Source organism: Alternaria burnsii (genome assembly GCF_013036055.1).
Source record: "Alternaria burnsii strain CBS107.38 chromosome Unknown 705, whole genome shotgun sequence".
Taxonomy (NCBI): domain Eukaryota; kingdom Fungi; phylum Ascomycota; class Dothideomycetes; order Pleosporales; family Pleosporaceae; genus Alternaria; species Alternaria burnsii.
This window is the reverse complement of record NW_024066107.1, coordinates 2,094,099-2,109,119: the sequence shown is the minus strand read 5'-3', so window position 1 is coordinate 2,109,119 and position 15,021 is coordinate 2,094,099. Positions and strand designations below refer to the sequence as shown.

The window sequence follows — 15,021 nt, the reverse complement described above, 5'->3', positions numbered from 1 at the left end:
GCACATATGACCTCGTGACCGCTTCGTCTCCCAGGGTTGATTGCCAATACGATCTGAACCTATCGCAGAACTTTGCCATTATTCCCGACTGCATCTCGAGCTCTCTCGTAAGCGTTCATATTACGAGCATGCCGGCCAAGACATCTGCCAAGAAGGTCAGGCCATGTAGTGCCTACGATATCCGCGTAGTACTGACATCTGTATAGATGGCACCCACACCCAAGACAACGGAGGATATCTGCCTACGTCGCCTAGAACGCCGTTCAAAAGAGAGTGTAGAGAAGCAGATTTCGCTTGCCGAAACCATATCACCCTTGGACACCTACCCACCTTTACTACGTATCCCGTCTGAGATTCGGAGGGAGATTTTCCGATATGTCTTACCATCATCAAACAAGCGATTTATTCTCTACACCGATTGCGACGCACGATCCATCAGCAGGAAATGGAACAAGAATTGCCGCCCTCACCCTGACAGACACTTAAGTCTGGATGTTTTACGAACGAATCGCCTGATCTATCACGAATGCCTGCAAATCATATACTCGGAGAACCAGTTCCATTTCTATGCATTCAACTATTTGCCTGTTCTGGATTTTATACGCCATCTAAGCCCTGAAGCCAAAAACCAAGTCCGCAATGTGCGGCTCACACCTTTGACGGATAAGCAGGATGATCCGCCAGCGTCGCACGATGTATTCTGTACCGTCATGCATGACTCTTTACCTGGACTCAGTCAACTACAGGCAGATCCAGTAGTCTTCTTCTAGGAAAACGGCCGGTTTTCCTTGATTCTTTGTTACTACTACCAGCCAGCTGGGAGGCATCCGCAGTTAATTCTTCTAGTGGACTCTAGCTTCCTGCATTATTGTATACGCCTTGCAGACGCATTACATGTCTATTCAAAGGCGTGATAGCCTTTGTAGAAGCCTTCCCCATTGTCGCATCCAAGTACATAGGCGAATTCACGAGGACATGCTCTCGCGTTCATAGCGCATCTATGAGCTACAGATCGACTTTATCGTTGCATGCCGGCCATTTCTGTTCCTAATGTGTGTCGCTTCCAACAAGGCTTCATGACGCTGATCAAATCAGATTTCGTCTATCCCAGACCGTCTGTTCCGCAGGTTTCAGCGGCTTGTGTGAGCCGATGTACTCCAGGAAACCCAATCTAAAAGCGCATCAGCCATGTCAATGGAACTGGCCGGGGAGTTCAACTGGCATCGCAGGTGTGCCTAAGAGCCTCTTCTGTCTGGAGTGGTCTTCGATGATCACCATGAGGTCCTGATGTTCAGAGGCGGACGCAATATCATAAGGGGTCTTGCCTTCTAAGTTCGCCTGGAATGGATTTGCGCCTCTCTCGCATAGGAATGAAGTCACCGCAGCGCGAAGACTCAAATCCCATTTGTATGCCCCAGTCCAAAAACATACCGCTTGGTGTAAGACAGTCCCTCCAGATGCCGTTATTGGGGCATTGATATCCCATCCGCGGTGAAGTAGAATATCCATAATCTCAGTAATCCGTTTTGGGACCAGGTGCTTTTCAGCCTCCGACATCGTTTTCATCAGCCATGATCGGCTCATCAGCTGTCCTGCCAATGTTGACCATGTGTCTGGTGAAGCTGGTGCCGCACCATTCATAGTGAGCAAGTCGACCATGATCACCTGCCGGGCGCCGATGGCAAAATTCAAGGGTGTCAGAGTCGTCGAATAGCCGAAAGGGACTTCATTGACGCCGAAACCTGCCTGTATCAAGGCCCGCGCCATGTCAACTTCACCAAATAGAGCGGCAAAGTGCAGTGCAGTCACACGCTCTGTGCGGCCACGCTTACGCACATTTGACCGCCAGAAACCTTTCTTCTTATTCAGTGTAGTCATCAGAGCTCCGTAATCTCCATCGCAAACAGCCTCCTCAGCTCGGTCTCGGGGTTGACAGCCAACTTTGTTGAGTATCTCTTTACGGGAGAGCGGCTTCGCCTTGTTTTCCCCTTTGTGCTCGGGTCCAGATGAGCTCGCAACCGCTACGTCTGCTTTCCTTATGCTAGGAGAGTAATCTCGTACTTGGCTTTCATCTTTTGAGAATCCCCGCTCTGTTTTACTAGATACAGAAAGGTGCGATTTCTTTATAAGAGGACTCGAATCCACCAAGGTAACGTTCTCGGATGCAATACTTCGAGGTGTATGCCAAGGGTCAGCTACTTGTGACTTCGTCATCACAGACGCTGAGTCGCTGCCATTGTGATCCAAGGATGACTCTAAGGTTGTTGTAGAGAGTCTGCTGCTATGGGCTCGCTCTACAATCGTATCGGCATCGACAGGTCTCACTCGTGAGAGCAGCGAGGCGAAATCTAGGTGCTCTACATTCTTCCCAAGTGATTCTTCGACCACTCTCAACACGGTCTCCCGGTTGGCCTCTGGTATCATAGCAAGACACGATTTTGCAAGCGCACGGTTGTCAAGCAAAACATAGATATGGGCCATGAGCGCCATCGATTCTAAAGAGGCAGCACTTTGTTTTCCTTGTAGCCGTCGCCGTGCTTGCAAGGTCTTCTCGCATTCGATCCGTGCGCGGTCGAGACGATTCATGCGGACGTACAGCTGAGCTAACAGGTGAGTTGCATTGTGAATCCATTCACGTTCTGTATCAGAGTTCGCTGATTGTTCAACGAATCCGGTCAAAGCCTTTTCGGCATCTGCCGGTCCCTGAACGTGGTACGCACAAACTGCAAGCTTATAGTGCAGACTGAAGACGTCGCAGAAAGCTCGTCTTCGCTTTTGCAGCAATAGCAATATCCTTAGCGCTTCTTGAAGCAGAGAGTCTGCTTCTTCCTGGGAGGTTCATGTCAGAAGTCAGTGTATGTCTCACACGCAATTTTTATAGGGATATTTCTCACATATATGCCGGCATCGAATGCTTGGGAGCCGGTGCTCAATGCCGCTTTGGCGAAGTCGGTATCCAAATCATCGTCCGAGTCGGACGCTTCATGTTGTTGCATGTTTTGGATCGGCGGCAGACTTCTCAGGACACTATACGTCCTTCCAGGGCTCTTTGAAGAGATTTCAGGAACTACCGAAGAGACCCTTGATTCTTGCTGATCTTCTCGTATCGCTTGTATGGCCTTCGCCCATTGTGGGACACGGTCATCGTTATTTTCGATATGTAAAGCCTGAACGGTCCGGTTTACAGTTGGATTTCGCTCGCAAATTTTCATCTCTTTGACGATAACTTCTTGCGCGTACTGCATCAATGTAGCTTCCGTATGGGAATATCGCCAAGTTGGACCGATCCGAGATGAGCGTTGCAGCTTGGTCACCATGTGTTGCAGCTCCACAACGTCGGATGCAGGTGGTCGCTCGGGACGGACAGATACAAGATGGGCAAGTACACTGGAAGTTGGTTCAGCATCCCATGATTACTTGTTGGCAAACAAGCAACTTACGTGTGAACCAGGAGTAACGTAGTCCTCAGGTTGTCACTATGTCTGCGTACATTCGCTACCATCTCCTCGATTTGATCCTTGCTCTTATTTAGCTGCACCAGGCGCTGCGGCCGGAACACGAGACTGGCCTCCTCAGCCTCCTCCAACCTGACGCTCTTGACGAATGACTCCAGGCTATGTATTGTCTGGCTCGCGTCTTCCACCTGCGTTGTAAGACAAGTCCACATCCTGCCGTCGCCATCGTAGGGTGGGGGTGACCCTGTCTTTGTTTTGCTTGCGACTTCTACCAACTTGAGGTGTATTTGGTAACATTCATTACCGAGAGATTTAACTTCACCTGTGAGGTTTTCCAGGGATGCATTGCCGAGCTTTGCGTCCTTGTCAAGTTCGGAAAGGGATACTGATAATGTCCAAGCCGCTTTGTTCAGAGCGGTGACAGCAGAGGCTGCGTTTACAGGTGTGGATGCAACTATCTCCATCGCTAGTAATCGACATGGACACTACGATGGGTGTGACTCGCAGGGTGAAGCTCACTGTCGGCTGCGGAAAGTCGTACTATGCAGTGCGATGAATGTGACACTAAGCGCCGATAGCCATGCAGGTAATGGCTTGCGCCACAAGGTTATGTGTCATGCGGTGAGCATGACCGAGAAGACCACTTTGAAATTTGAATACAATTACGCCGATGTGGAACCCCTTTGTCCAATAGAAACACAAAAGGTATATCGAAAGCCCATAATCGGGTTCAGAGAAATCATTGGTGTCACAACATCCTTGCATGTTCACGTCGATGGTCAGACATGCAAATCTTTTAGCAAGGGGCGGAAATGGCTGAACGTCCTGGTCGAGGTCCACCATGAGACGCAGGCCCATCACAAATATTGTATGGGAGGCCTCTTTCACATGGAAAGAAGGGTATGTCGATAGGTCAGCAAGACGATGGGGCCAAATGTTATCACGTCTTGGTCATCTAAGCCTCTGCGTCTGACCGTAAATAAATCAGTCTTTTAGCTCATTGCGCAAATGGCGTCCCATAGCCCCCAGTGAACATTTACACATTTCGATATTATCTTTTTGGCGCGCCAAAGCCACGTCTACGGGGGCGAGTTGTGCCCATTTACCAAGGATAGCTGGCGCCACAAGCTTATGCGAGGGGTTATTCCTCGCCGGAACAGGGCAAGCTTACCGATACGCAACGATCGAGCTATCCAGGACGAACTTTACATTCAGCCTTGGTGGTGTGACTGGCTTGAGCGCAGGAACTAGTAATGAACTGATCCAAAACACGGGGTGACGAGACAAGTGAACCTCAACGATTCTAACGATACCGATCTCGATAAGGTATTCCCCACCAATTTTGTGCCCACTGCATGAGGCAGAGCCTAGTAACACAGCTGGTGGGACTAAACATAGCACGTACACGCTACCACAATTATGCATTGCGCCAATCATTTCATTCACCGAAGGACACGAAAGCGTGGATATACGTTGACCGATTAGCCTGGCCCCCAACGTACGTGAACAAACGAAACTCGGTTGCAGAATAGTTCACAGGTCACTCTACGCAACATCTGAAACCCATTCTTTGTTTGACCATCCCATGCCTTCTTTCTAGAACCTGATCATCGTGTTCCTTTGCCGACAGCGTTCATAATACCATTCCATCAATCGCCTGTGTCAACGCAATATTCTAGTCTTCTAAGGCAAATTATCAATTACATCAGTCTCGATGGCCGGACCCAATCAAAGCACATGGGCGAACACAAGAGTGCCAGTCCGTGACGATGATCAAGGAAGTTTTGAGAGACGACGAGGATGGAAGTACAGAAGCCTGAGAATCGGACCCGTCAAGCTTCCATACTATGCATCGCCAGAGTCACAGTTGATACTGGTCTCGTTTGTCTGCTTTTTGTGCCCCGGTAAGCTTCAGCGCATCATCTGAATGATAAACAAGTTACTGATACTGCGCAGGCATGTTCAATGCCGTCAATGGGATAGGTGCAGCAGGTCTTGACGATGACGCCCATGCCAGTAACGCTGCTAACACTACGCTTTATGCTACCTTCGCCGTCGTTGGATTTTTCGCCGGTACCATCACGAACGTCCTTGGCATTCGAATTGCGCTCTCCTTCGGTGGTCTGGGATATTGCATCTACGTCAGTGCACTGCTTTGTTTCAACAAGACCCAAAACTTAGGTTACGTGGTTTTCTCTGGTTTCCTGTTGGGATGTTGTGCTGGTATTCTGTGGGCTTCCCAAGGAGCAATCATGATGTCGTACCCAGTGAGTTTTTGTTCTTTCCATGCTCTGGGAATCCGCTTACCAGACTGCCTGTAACAGCCCGAGAAAATGAAAGGACGGTATATCTCCTGGTTCTGGATAATTTTCAATATGGGGGTAAGTTGTGGTTGTGTATAATGCATCCGAGACATACACTGACTTCGTGCCATCACTTCTCAGGCTGTTATAGGTGGTTTGGTAAGTGGATCCCCAGAAGGCATGGAAAGGATAAACACTGACTTCAATATCAGGTGCAACTAGCGCTCAACTTCAACACCCGCGACGGAACTACAGCGGCAGTTACGAACGGTACATATATCGGCTTCATGATTCTCACGTTCTTCGGCGCATGCCTCTCTTGGACACTCATTGATGCCAAACATGTCGTACGCCGCGATGGCAGTCGGGTAATCATGATGAAACACCCGACTTGGCAATCTGAGATCTTCGGTCTTTGGGAGACTCTCCGTACGGACCCATATATCATTCTCCTCTTCCCGATGTTCTTCGCTTCGAATTGGTTTTATACATACCAGTTCAACGACGTCAACTATGCGCGGTTCAACGTGCGGACCCGCGCGTTAAACAACACGCTGTGTTAGTATTATCCCTGTTGAAATTCTATATGAGACATATACTGACCCGTATACCGGCCGTTAGATTGGTTAGCGCAGATTTTTGGAGCTGCTGTATTCGGGTTTGCGCTAGACTTCCCGAACGTTAGAAGAACTATCCGAGCAAAGATAGCCTGGGTAACGATTTTGGTGTTGACCTTTTCTGTCTGGGGCGGAGGATATGCCTTTCAACGACAATACAGTCGCGATGATAACAGCCTCCACTACGACTGGACCCATGGTGGATATGGCGGCCCAATGGTTTTATACATGAGCTACGGCTTCTACGATGCAGCGTGGCAAACCTGCGTTTACTGGTAACTAGCTCACCTGACGGTTTCGTTCTCTGTTAACTTTTCCTAGGTTTATGGGTGCCATCTCCAACAACAGCCGCAAGCTTGCGAACTTTGCAGGCTTCTACAAAGGTATACAATCAGCAGGTGCGGCTATAGTGTTCCGTATAGACGGCTACAAGAGGCCTTACATGGATATTTTTCTATCTAGCTGGGTGATGTTGGCTGCAAGCTTGGTTATCGCCCTACCTGTTATGCTTCTAAAGATCAAAGACACAGTGCCACTTGAGGAGGACTTGAGATTTACAGATGAGACTATTGAAAATGTACTGGGTAGAAGAGAAGGCTATCTATTAGATGAGCCCGAGAAGGCGTAGGATGGTGCGTCCGAGTTAAGAATACCTGGAAGCCGAAGTTCTCGCCTACATGCGAAGCTACCCTGCCTCCAGCGGGAGCTACAACCAAAAGATGGTTAGCGCGCAACTAACAGATTAGTACAGGAAGGCCAGTTTCCTTGTGCGAAAAGTATCTATATATCGTTCATCAAACTTTCTACCATCGAATCTCTCACCATCTCAGTGATGCTTTCTCAAGTGGTTGTGGGCGCACGTCCACCGCGATATCGGCAGACTATTTCAGTCCGATGTACATTGTTCCGACGCATTTCGGAATACTCACATTCCCAGGCTCACTCCGAAAGGTAGCGGCATCTAGCTAGCACCACACGTTCATTCTTCATCATGACATATCTGCCAATAAGCCGTGCCCCGCTCTTGATGATGGATCGAGTTTCTCTTCCTGGATTAGAGCCCAACAACCCAGCTTTCTTGTGTGGTGGGGGAGAGCTTCATTCGGCGAAACTGTTATCGAATACTTGCCATGTGTTTTTGTTGAGATCATATGACAGACACGTTACTTATTACACATGGTTCAGGTCATCTGCACTCAGTTTCTCCAGAGGTAAAAAACTCCGCAGAGGCTCTATCCAATACACACATGGCGACTAGGTCTCAATCAGCCCTTGTGAGCACCACACCCGACAACCAATCGCGCTTTGAGCTGGAAACAAGCTCAAGATGGAACGACGAGCCTGAGAACGAAACATTGCTGCCTCCAACCGATGGCGGAAAAGACGCTTGGTTGTTTCTTGCGGCTGCATTTGTGATAGAGATGATGGTGTGGGGTAAGCATTACACTTCATAGGCCACGGTTATCCACTTGCAGCGCTACTAGACGTACTTGGGTACTCAACTAACATTTGATCAGGTTTTCCATGGTCATACGGTATCTTCCAGGAGTACTATAGCTCATCGCTACCCTTCTCGGGCGCATCCGGCATCCCAGCTATCGGAACATCCGCGATGGGCATACTCTATATGGTCGCACCTTTCACATTCGGATCACTCATACGTTGGCCACATTACAAGAGGAACGCAATGGTTGCAGGCTTGTTTATCATGTGTCTTTCGCTTGGACTGAGCTCACTCTGCACGACCGTACCACAACTTATCGTCACCCAAGGCATCCTTTATGGTATCGGTGGCGCCGTCACATACAGTCCTGTCGTCACTTTCCTGGACGAGTGGTTTGTAAGACGCAAGGGTCTTGCATTCGGCATCATGTGGGCTGGTACAGGGTTAGGCGGTATCCTCATTCCGCTCTTACTCCAATTTCTGCTCAATCATTACGGCTTTCGCACCGCGCTGCGCATATGGACGATCGTGCTTTTCGTCGTTGGCTTGCCTCTCACCTTCTTTTTGAAGCCCCGACTTCCCGTCCCAGCAACGACTAGGTCTCGCATTACTTTCACTTTCCTAACAAACAGGTCTTTTTGGATCCTGCAATTTGGAAATATCATGCAGGGACTAGGTTTTTTTGTGCCTTCCATCTATCTTCCTACATATACGAAGACCCTCGGTTTCAGCAGTGCGGTTTCCGCTCTGCCCATTATCCTCATAAATATGGCTGCCGTCATCGGATCCATTAGCATGGGGAGTATTGTGGATCGGACGCACGTCACCACTGCCATTCTCATCTCCACCATCGGTGCTATGCTTTCTGTCTTCTTGATCTGGGGCTTCAGCACCTCTCTACCGCCGCTGCTCATATTCTGCTTCATGTATGGTCTCTTCGCGGGCAGCTTCACCAATACCTGGCCTGGCATCCTGAGGACAGTGCAAATGAGTACGGGTCAGATGGAAAGCTCTATGGTCTTCTCTTTCTTGTCAATGGGTAGGGGTATAGGTAATGTTGTGAGTGGGCCGGTCAGTGAAGCACTGTTGAAGATGGGCAATGTTGGTGATCATGGCTTGTATGGGACGCCATATGGTAGTTTGGTAGTTTGGACGGGAATCAGTGCTGCGCTCGGAGGCGTGAGCATCATTGGAAGGAGGGTGGGGTGGCTGTAGGCCCTACGTCGAGACTAGACCAGCTTATCAAAAGTCCAGTCACCCATATCTGCTTTAGTCGCTCGCCAAAAGGGGTCGGATGTACCAGGTGCCTTTGAGGCGTACGTACTGCTATGTCTCTTAGCATCATGTGGTCTTCAAATGGAGAAGCTGGTTCATGTATTGGTGCAAGGGCATGTTGCGCTCATGGAAGATTACAGGTGGAGTCAACAGGTTATTTTTTCATATATGATATTATGGCCATCATGGTTCGAGGCCTTCACGAAAGCTCATGCCTTCTACCCGGACATGCTACACGAGCAGCTTTGAAGTAGATAACGGACACTGAATGCTGCCAGGATTTAGTTTAAATACAAAAGAGGGATTCTTGAGAGTTATTGGTGATCTCTTCTTAATCTCTTGAATAAACAAGTAACAAGTGAAATTTGTAAGAGGGATGGAAGAGAGTAGCACGATCGAACGAGAGAAGCCCAAAAGAGTCGTGTCAGCAGCTTGAGTGCACACCCGCCTCGTCCTTCTTTTGCTGGCTCATTTCCTGTCCGCGCCAGTGTAGTGGTTTATACCGATTTGGATTCCAGATATCGCCACCAGTTTCAACTTGTTCTTCCCGTCCCCTGCCCTGACTACTCTTTTGAGAATAAGCCGTCGAAAGCCCATCAATGTAGTCATTTGGCACCCATCATGCAGACTTCTTCACATTCACCGTATCAAATTGTGTGGAGGAGAACAGTACTTTCGTAGTGGTCGTACGCCTCTTATTCTCTCCACCCCCTCTTTCACTCTGATCATCCTTGTTCCTTCTACTCTTCCCTTTTCCAGCGCGGTTCCTCTTGTCTAATGGCGAGTGACATACAATTTGACTTGTTGGTCGATGAAGCGCCGCTTCGGAATGTGAATGGAGCTGTGCATTGTACCGCGGTAACGGTAATTGCATGGAAACTAGGTCTTCTTCAGATTGTGTGTGTTGTGACAATCTATCTGGCTGAGTAGACAGCTTTGCAGGGCTAAAAGTGGATTTCCATTTCTTCAGTGTTGTGCCAAACCCCATCTTGCGCGTGTTGTCTGAGGCGATCGTAATCGTGATTTGACTCGTAGGCTTTTTTCTTCTTCGATGTTAGGGATGATTGACGAGGGTATGTATGTAGGTTGGGAAATTGAAGAAAGCGATCGAAGAGCGCGTGGGAAGATATCGCATGCGTTGATATCACAAGGGATTTCCCCATGATTTCGGATGAGTTGCATCTCTAGCCAAAAATGGTAATCCCTTGCGTAACGGTCGATGAACGATGCGGGCTGCGCCGCAGAATAGCGTTCTTGACCCAGCCGGTAGTTCCTCGGTAATGCCTCATGATTGAACCAGGTCTTTGGAACTTGATGGAAAGTCTATTCAGACTCGAGACAGCTTCTTTCACAAACGGCTTGGACTGGGAGCAGTTATAGTTCGGCGCGGCTGTTGGTCCAAGTGACACACCCACATGTTCGCAGCGGCGCAGCGGCATCTGCAGTACTACTCCCGGGGACCCCGGCCGTACAGATATGAGATGGCTATGCAATTTCAAGAGTGATCCATCAACTCTGTGCTCATTTCGTGTGGCTTGCAGTTGTGGCATGAGCTTGGGGGGGAAGCGGCACGGCAACGTAGCGACAGGGGTATGTCGGTACCCGACGTAATGCATAAGAAGCAGCGAAATTGCATCCGAGAGCGTGCCGCATCTAGACCATTAGGTTCTTCCCAGGTGGTCAGCATGGTATTGGAAAGCGCTACGAGGCAGGGCACACGATGAGGGTCAGGAAAGTGCCTTGGGGCTGGCTCAGTGACAAAACAAGATAGCTTTCAGGCTTGCTGGGTGCGATGCCATACAATATGTTATGGAGCAAGAACGATAGACACAATCGCGGTCGTATTCACGCCGTAACTAGCCATTGTTGGAACAGTACGAAGTCAATTGCGTCGCACATGCATATCGGCCGCTCTCTCCACGGTAGATGCTACAGACCCTTTTCGGATCGTGCTCTCTGTGGGCGTGTGTGATAGATCGCCCAAGGCATCCTTCAGAACCGCCGTGTTCCTTGGTCTTATTTGCAGGGCTTATCGTACAGAGCTCCAGCATCGCCGATTTACCGAACTCGGTGCAGAGTCTTGTTCTTCCTTAACTAATGAGTCGCATCGTTACCTCGACCGTGGCGAATGTACCCGCAGATACAGGCATAGCTCTCAACAGAGTCGGTCCAATACCCCTCCAGAAGCCACCCAGGCCCTCTCCCCTATATGTCTTCGCGAAGCAGTCTCTCATGCTCTTGTACTTCTGTTCCTTGCCAAACGCATCACTCTGCATCTTGCTCTTGATCACATCGAACGGATAACTGCTTATCCAAAGCACTTCACCAGCGAGTCCACCATAAGCCGCAACTTTTAGAGTAGAAATTTCCGAACGGTCGATGTTGTTGCGCGCAGCATCTGCATTCATCATGTACTCGAATGCAGTAAACCAACAGCCGTAAGCTTGGGCTTCGCGCATGAATGTCACAGCTGTGCCGCGGTAAACGCCGCCGAGGATGCCTTGGTGTGCAGTGAGCTTACGCACACAGTCGATTGGGCCGGCATAGAGGCGATTCGCGCCGTGCGGCTGTGTCTGCAGTCTTATGCGGATGTGCTCGATAGGACTAGACAGAGCGGTGTTGGCGATACCGGCGAAAGCACCAGCGGCATAATACTGTGAGTACGAGAGTTGGCCTTTTCCGGTTTTTGCCTCATTGCTAGCTTCAAAGGCACGTCGCGCGTAATGGAAGCCACCGAATTGAACAGATACACAAGCTCCGATTCCGATGAGTGGTGTCAGCGTACCCTTGTAGAAAGCAAGTGCTCCTTCATTTTGGTAGATTTTGGTCGCAGCATCCAAGGCACCAGAGTATTGTGATGTTGTTTGTAACCTGACCTATAGGTGTGGAGATACGAAGTCAGTGTATGTCTCACATGCATTTCGTACAAACACAACTTACCTTGACGATGTCAAAAGGTTGTCCAATGAGTACCTAGAAAATGAGGTTCAGTTTGGGTGGAGAACTGGCGCAATAATGAAAGTACCTGTGCGACTCCTCCTACTGCACCTGCGAAGAGATCCTTGAGTGTCCGGGAGAGACCGTCCTGAACGGGCTCCTCGTGCTCAATGTGAGGCTTTGACATTCTGCCCTCCGCGCTTTCCGTGTCTCTAATGGCTCTTTTTGCTTGTTGCTCTCTTATCGGAGTAGACACGGACCTGATAGAGGGGTAATTACGACGTCACCAACTTTCAAGGCACCGTATGCGCTCCTTGCGTGAGCACCAAGAGATGGAAAATTTCCTTGTAAAGTTGTTGTTCAAAATCGCGACTCACAGCTACTGCGAGGTCGTTCAAAGCCATGCAAAGGCTCCAAAAGCCAATGGCGTGCTTGCGCACAGACGCGCTAGCAATGTCCTTGGATAGCCGATGGTTAGCTGCATCCCATGCCTCAAAGTGGTCATCTTTTTGCACTATTTTGCCATACTACAGCGGTTCCATTGGCGACAGTATTCTTGTCACCACCATTGAATTGTAACAGTATCATTCCAGTTTCGACATGAACATAGATAGCGGTTTAAGGAAAGATGCAGACGCAAGACTTGAAACGCTGTGAAAATGACCAAAAACTCAGATAGCCACCCAGTATATCCCATGATCCCCGATTTGCGCTAATCGGCGTTTCCATGCAATGCGTATACGAATGCTTTACGCCTATCCCATCGACACATATATACAGACAAGGAGATAAAGAGAAGGGTCGAGCAAGCTTCTCCGAGTTCAACAGGAGAACACAACAGACTACCAACGAGTCTAGAGGAACCTCTCGCGACATTTTTGCTGTTATCCAGACAAAGCGTGTAGAGAAGACGCAAGATTATTTTGCATGCCCCATGCAACATCTCAGGCCAATCGTAATGCGTAGAAACATTCAATGTGACTACCAGCACTTGAGCTTCCTCCAAAAGCTCTGTTTCGGCTCATCCTCGCTATCCTTTTCATTCTGTGTATGGGCCGCATAGTCATTTGGGTCTCGGTTCGGGTTCGAGTGAAGAGGCAGAGCGGCAGTTCGATTCGCAGGACCGTCTCCAGCAGTAAGCCGGCGTGCTTCTACCACGCGACGTACGAGTACTTTGATAAACGTTAGCAAGCCTTGTTCCAATTCCTCTCCCTCTCACATTGTCTTTTGCGCAATATAGTTGCGACAGAGTTGTCTTACAAGCAAAAGTCTCTTCGATGTTGACCATCTCCCTCGCACTCGTTTCCATGAAGCCACACTTTCTTCGTCTCGCCCACTCGAGACCTGTTTTTGCCTCTACGACTCTTTGCCCTTGTAAATCGCACTTGTTGCCTACTACGCACTTGATCGGTGGTATCTTGCCATTGTCTAATCGATTTTCTGTCTCCATTTCTATCATCTCCATGAAGTAATCTAGCGCGTCGAGCGAGTTGGCAGATGTTATGTCGTAAACGAGGAGGAACGCGTCGGACTGTAGGTTCGAAGCTGCCCAGAGACCCCGGTATTCTTCTTGGCCCGCGGTGTCGGTGAGCATGAGGTAGTAGGGGACTCCATCGATGGTTCGAGTTACGGAGTAGGAGTCTTCTAGAGGAGTATTAGTTATGTGAGGCCAGATGCGACGAGCATAGGCGCAAGGCAACATACCTATCGTAGGATCGTACTCAGATGTCCATTGACTCCTCACAAGCCGTAGTGTAATCGAACTTTTTCCTGTAACCAAGTCAGCGTCTCAATGCTTCAAGTCCGACTTTGAATCGCACATACCACAGCCTCCATCCCCACACACCGTGATTGTTATCCTGTTGTTCTCGTCCATTGTGTCCTCCTCTTGCGTTGCCCTGATGCGAACTGCTTTGGTTCCTGAGACGTATGCGATTTCCGCGCAACGGATAATTGGGTCGTAACCGCGTCGGTTTCGAGTTGTCTATGCTCGTGAATGCGCTTGACGCAAATCGCCTCCCTAAACCAAACACTCCTTTTCCTGCTACCCAGATGGGATCCTATCACTTCGGCCCAGAAATATGATCGCAAGGTCCTTGTAATTCGCGGTCGGAATCGCAGTCGGAATGGGTAACGTTTCTCGCTCAGGTCCGACGAAAAGTAAACCACGGCACAGAAACAAGAAAAGATGTCGCGCGAAGGATTGACGACTCGTGTCAAGGCAGCGTTGTCGTCGACAGTCCAAAATACCAAGAACCAAAAAATGAAGAGGCAGCGCAGCGCAGGCTTCACCTCGTAATAGTAATACCCAAGAGAGAGAAAGCCCCAACAACAAATTAATGAAGCGAACAGTGCCCCCAAAACGGTCCCTAGTATCCAAAGCGCAACGTTAGAAATGAATCAGGCATGAAGCTGGCCAACTTTGGACGAAAAAAAGAAATGAAGGATGAAGATCGCTTGATGCCCCCGTTACCTCTTTCGCGGTGGTATCCGAGCCTTACCCATCCCATCTTTGACTTTCGGTGCGAACGTAAAACCCTTGTACCCTTGTCGCGCGCTCATGTCATGGTACAGAAACCATCGACAGAGCCCAGATAAGGCGCAGACGCTTAGGCCGCAGGGGATCGAAGGATGCAAAGGATCAAGGCCGGAAGACGGCCCCACTTGTTTGATTGGGAGACTGCTGCGGGCTTGATGAGGGGGGAACGAGGGAGAGAGCCCAAGCCATGTGGGTAACAACGTGCGACGGAGGAAGTTTATTTGCCTGACGAACTTTCGTCATTGGAGCCTACTTCCGCGATGCAAAGCGATACCGAGGCACGACACTCCAGCCTTTGCACAACGACCTCTGCATCTCAGGACAGAGAGAGGCCTGCGTAGTTGGCATTGGCTTTCCCTAGGCCCCCCGATCTAGTTGTAATCTGCCTTTCCAAGAACCTTGGAACTAACGAGTGCTGCCGGGGCTAACTGCCCGGGAACCTGCATGCAGC

At 49.5% G+C, this 15,021-nt stretch overlaps 5 protein-coding genes across 5 annotated transcripts; 3 read left to right on the top strand and 2 right to left on the bottom strand.

Moving 5' to 3' along the window:
- Window positions 1-128: 128 nt before the first annotated feature.
- On the top strand, window positions 129-770 carry GT037_000747 (uncharacterized protein; the record flags this gene model as incomplete). Its single annotated transcript, XM_038925794.1, has 2 exons — window positions 129-155; window positions 207-770. 2 exons carry the CDS (start codon window positions 129-131, stop codon window positions 768-770), a joined length of 591 nt encoding a protein of 196 aa, XP_038791650.1.
- A 421-nt stretch (window positions 771-1,191) lies between these two features.
- GT037_000746 (uncharacterized protein) lies at window positions 1,192-3,919 on the bottom strand (the record flags this gene model as incomplete). Its single annotated transcript, XM_038925793.1, has 3 exons — window positions 1,192-2,829; window positions 2,895-3,387; window positions 3,441-3,919. 3 exons carry the CDS (start codon window positions 3,917-3,919, stop codon window positions 1,192-1,194), a joined length of 2,610 nt encoding a protein of 869 aa, XP_038791649.1.
- A 1,250-nt stretch (window positions 3,920-5,169) lies between these two features.
- GT037_000745 (mfs general substrate transporter) lies at window positions 5,170-7,003 on the top strand (the record flags this gene model as incomplete). The annotated part of the gene is made up of 7 exons (XM_038925792.1): window positions 5,170-5,359; window positions 5,412-5,722; window positions 5,780-5,836; window positions 5,900-5,917; window positions 5,971-6,316; window positions 6,380-6,650; window positions 6,697-7,003. The coding sequence occupies 7 exons, from the start codon at window positions 5,170-5,172 to the stop codon at window positions 7,001-7,003; spliced, it is 1,500 nt and encodes a 499-aa protein (XP_038791648.1).
- Window positions 7,004-7,622: 619 nt separating this feature from the next.
- Window positions 7,623-9,034, top strand: GT037_000744 (mfs general substrate transporter; the record flags this gene model as incomplete). Its single annotated transcript, XM_038925791.1, has 2 exons — window positions 7,623-7,809; window positions 7,893-9,034. The coding sequence occupies 2 exons, from the start codon at window positions 7,623-7,625 to the stop codon at window positions 9,032-9,034; spliced, it is 1,329 nt and encodes a 442-aa protein (XP_038791647.1).
- A 2,150-nt stretch (window positions 9,035-11,184) lies between these two features.
- Window positions 11,185-13,907, bottom strand: GT037_000743 (mitochondrial carrier protein; the record flags this gene model as incomplete). Its single annotated transcript, XM_038925790.1, has 7 exons — window positions 11,185-11,970; window positions 12,035-12,067; window positions 12,120-12,291; window positions 13,017-13,203; window positions 13,292-13,675; window positions 13,736-13,801; window positions 13,856-13,907. 7 exons carry the CDS (start codon window positions 13,905-13,907, stop codon window positions 11,185-11,187), a joined length of 1,680 nt encoding a protein of 559 aa, XP_038791646.1.
- Window positions 13,908-15,021: the final 1,114 nt, after the last annotated feature.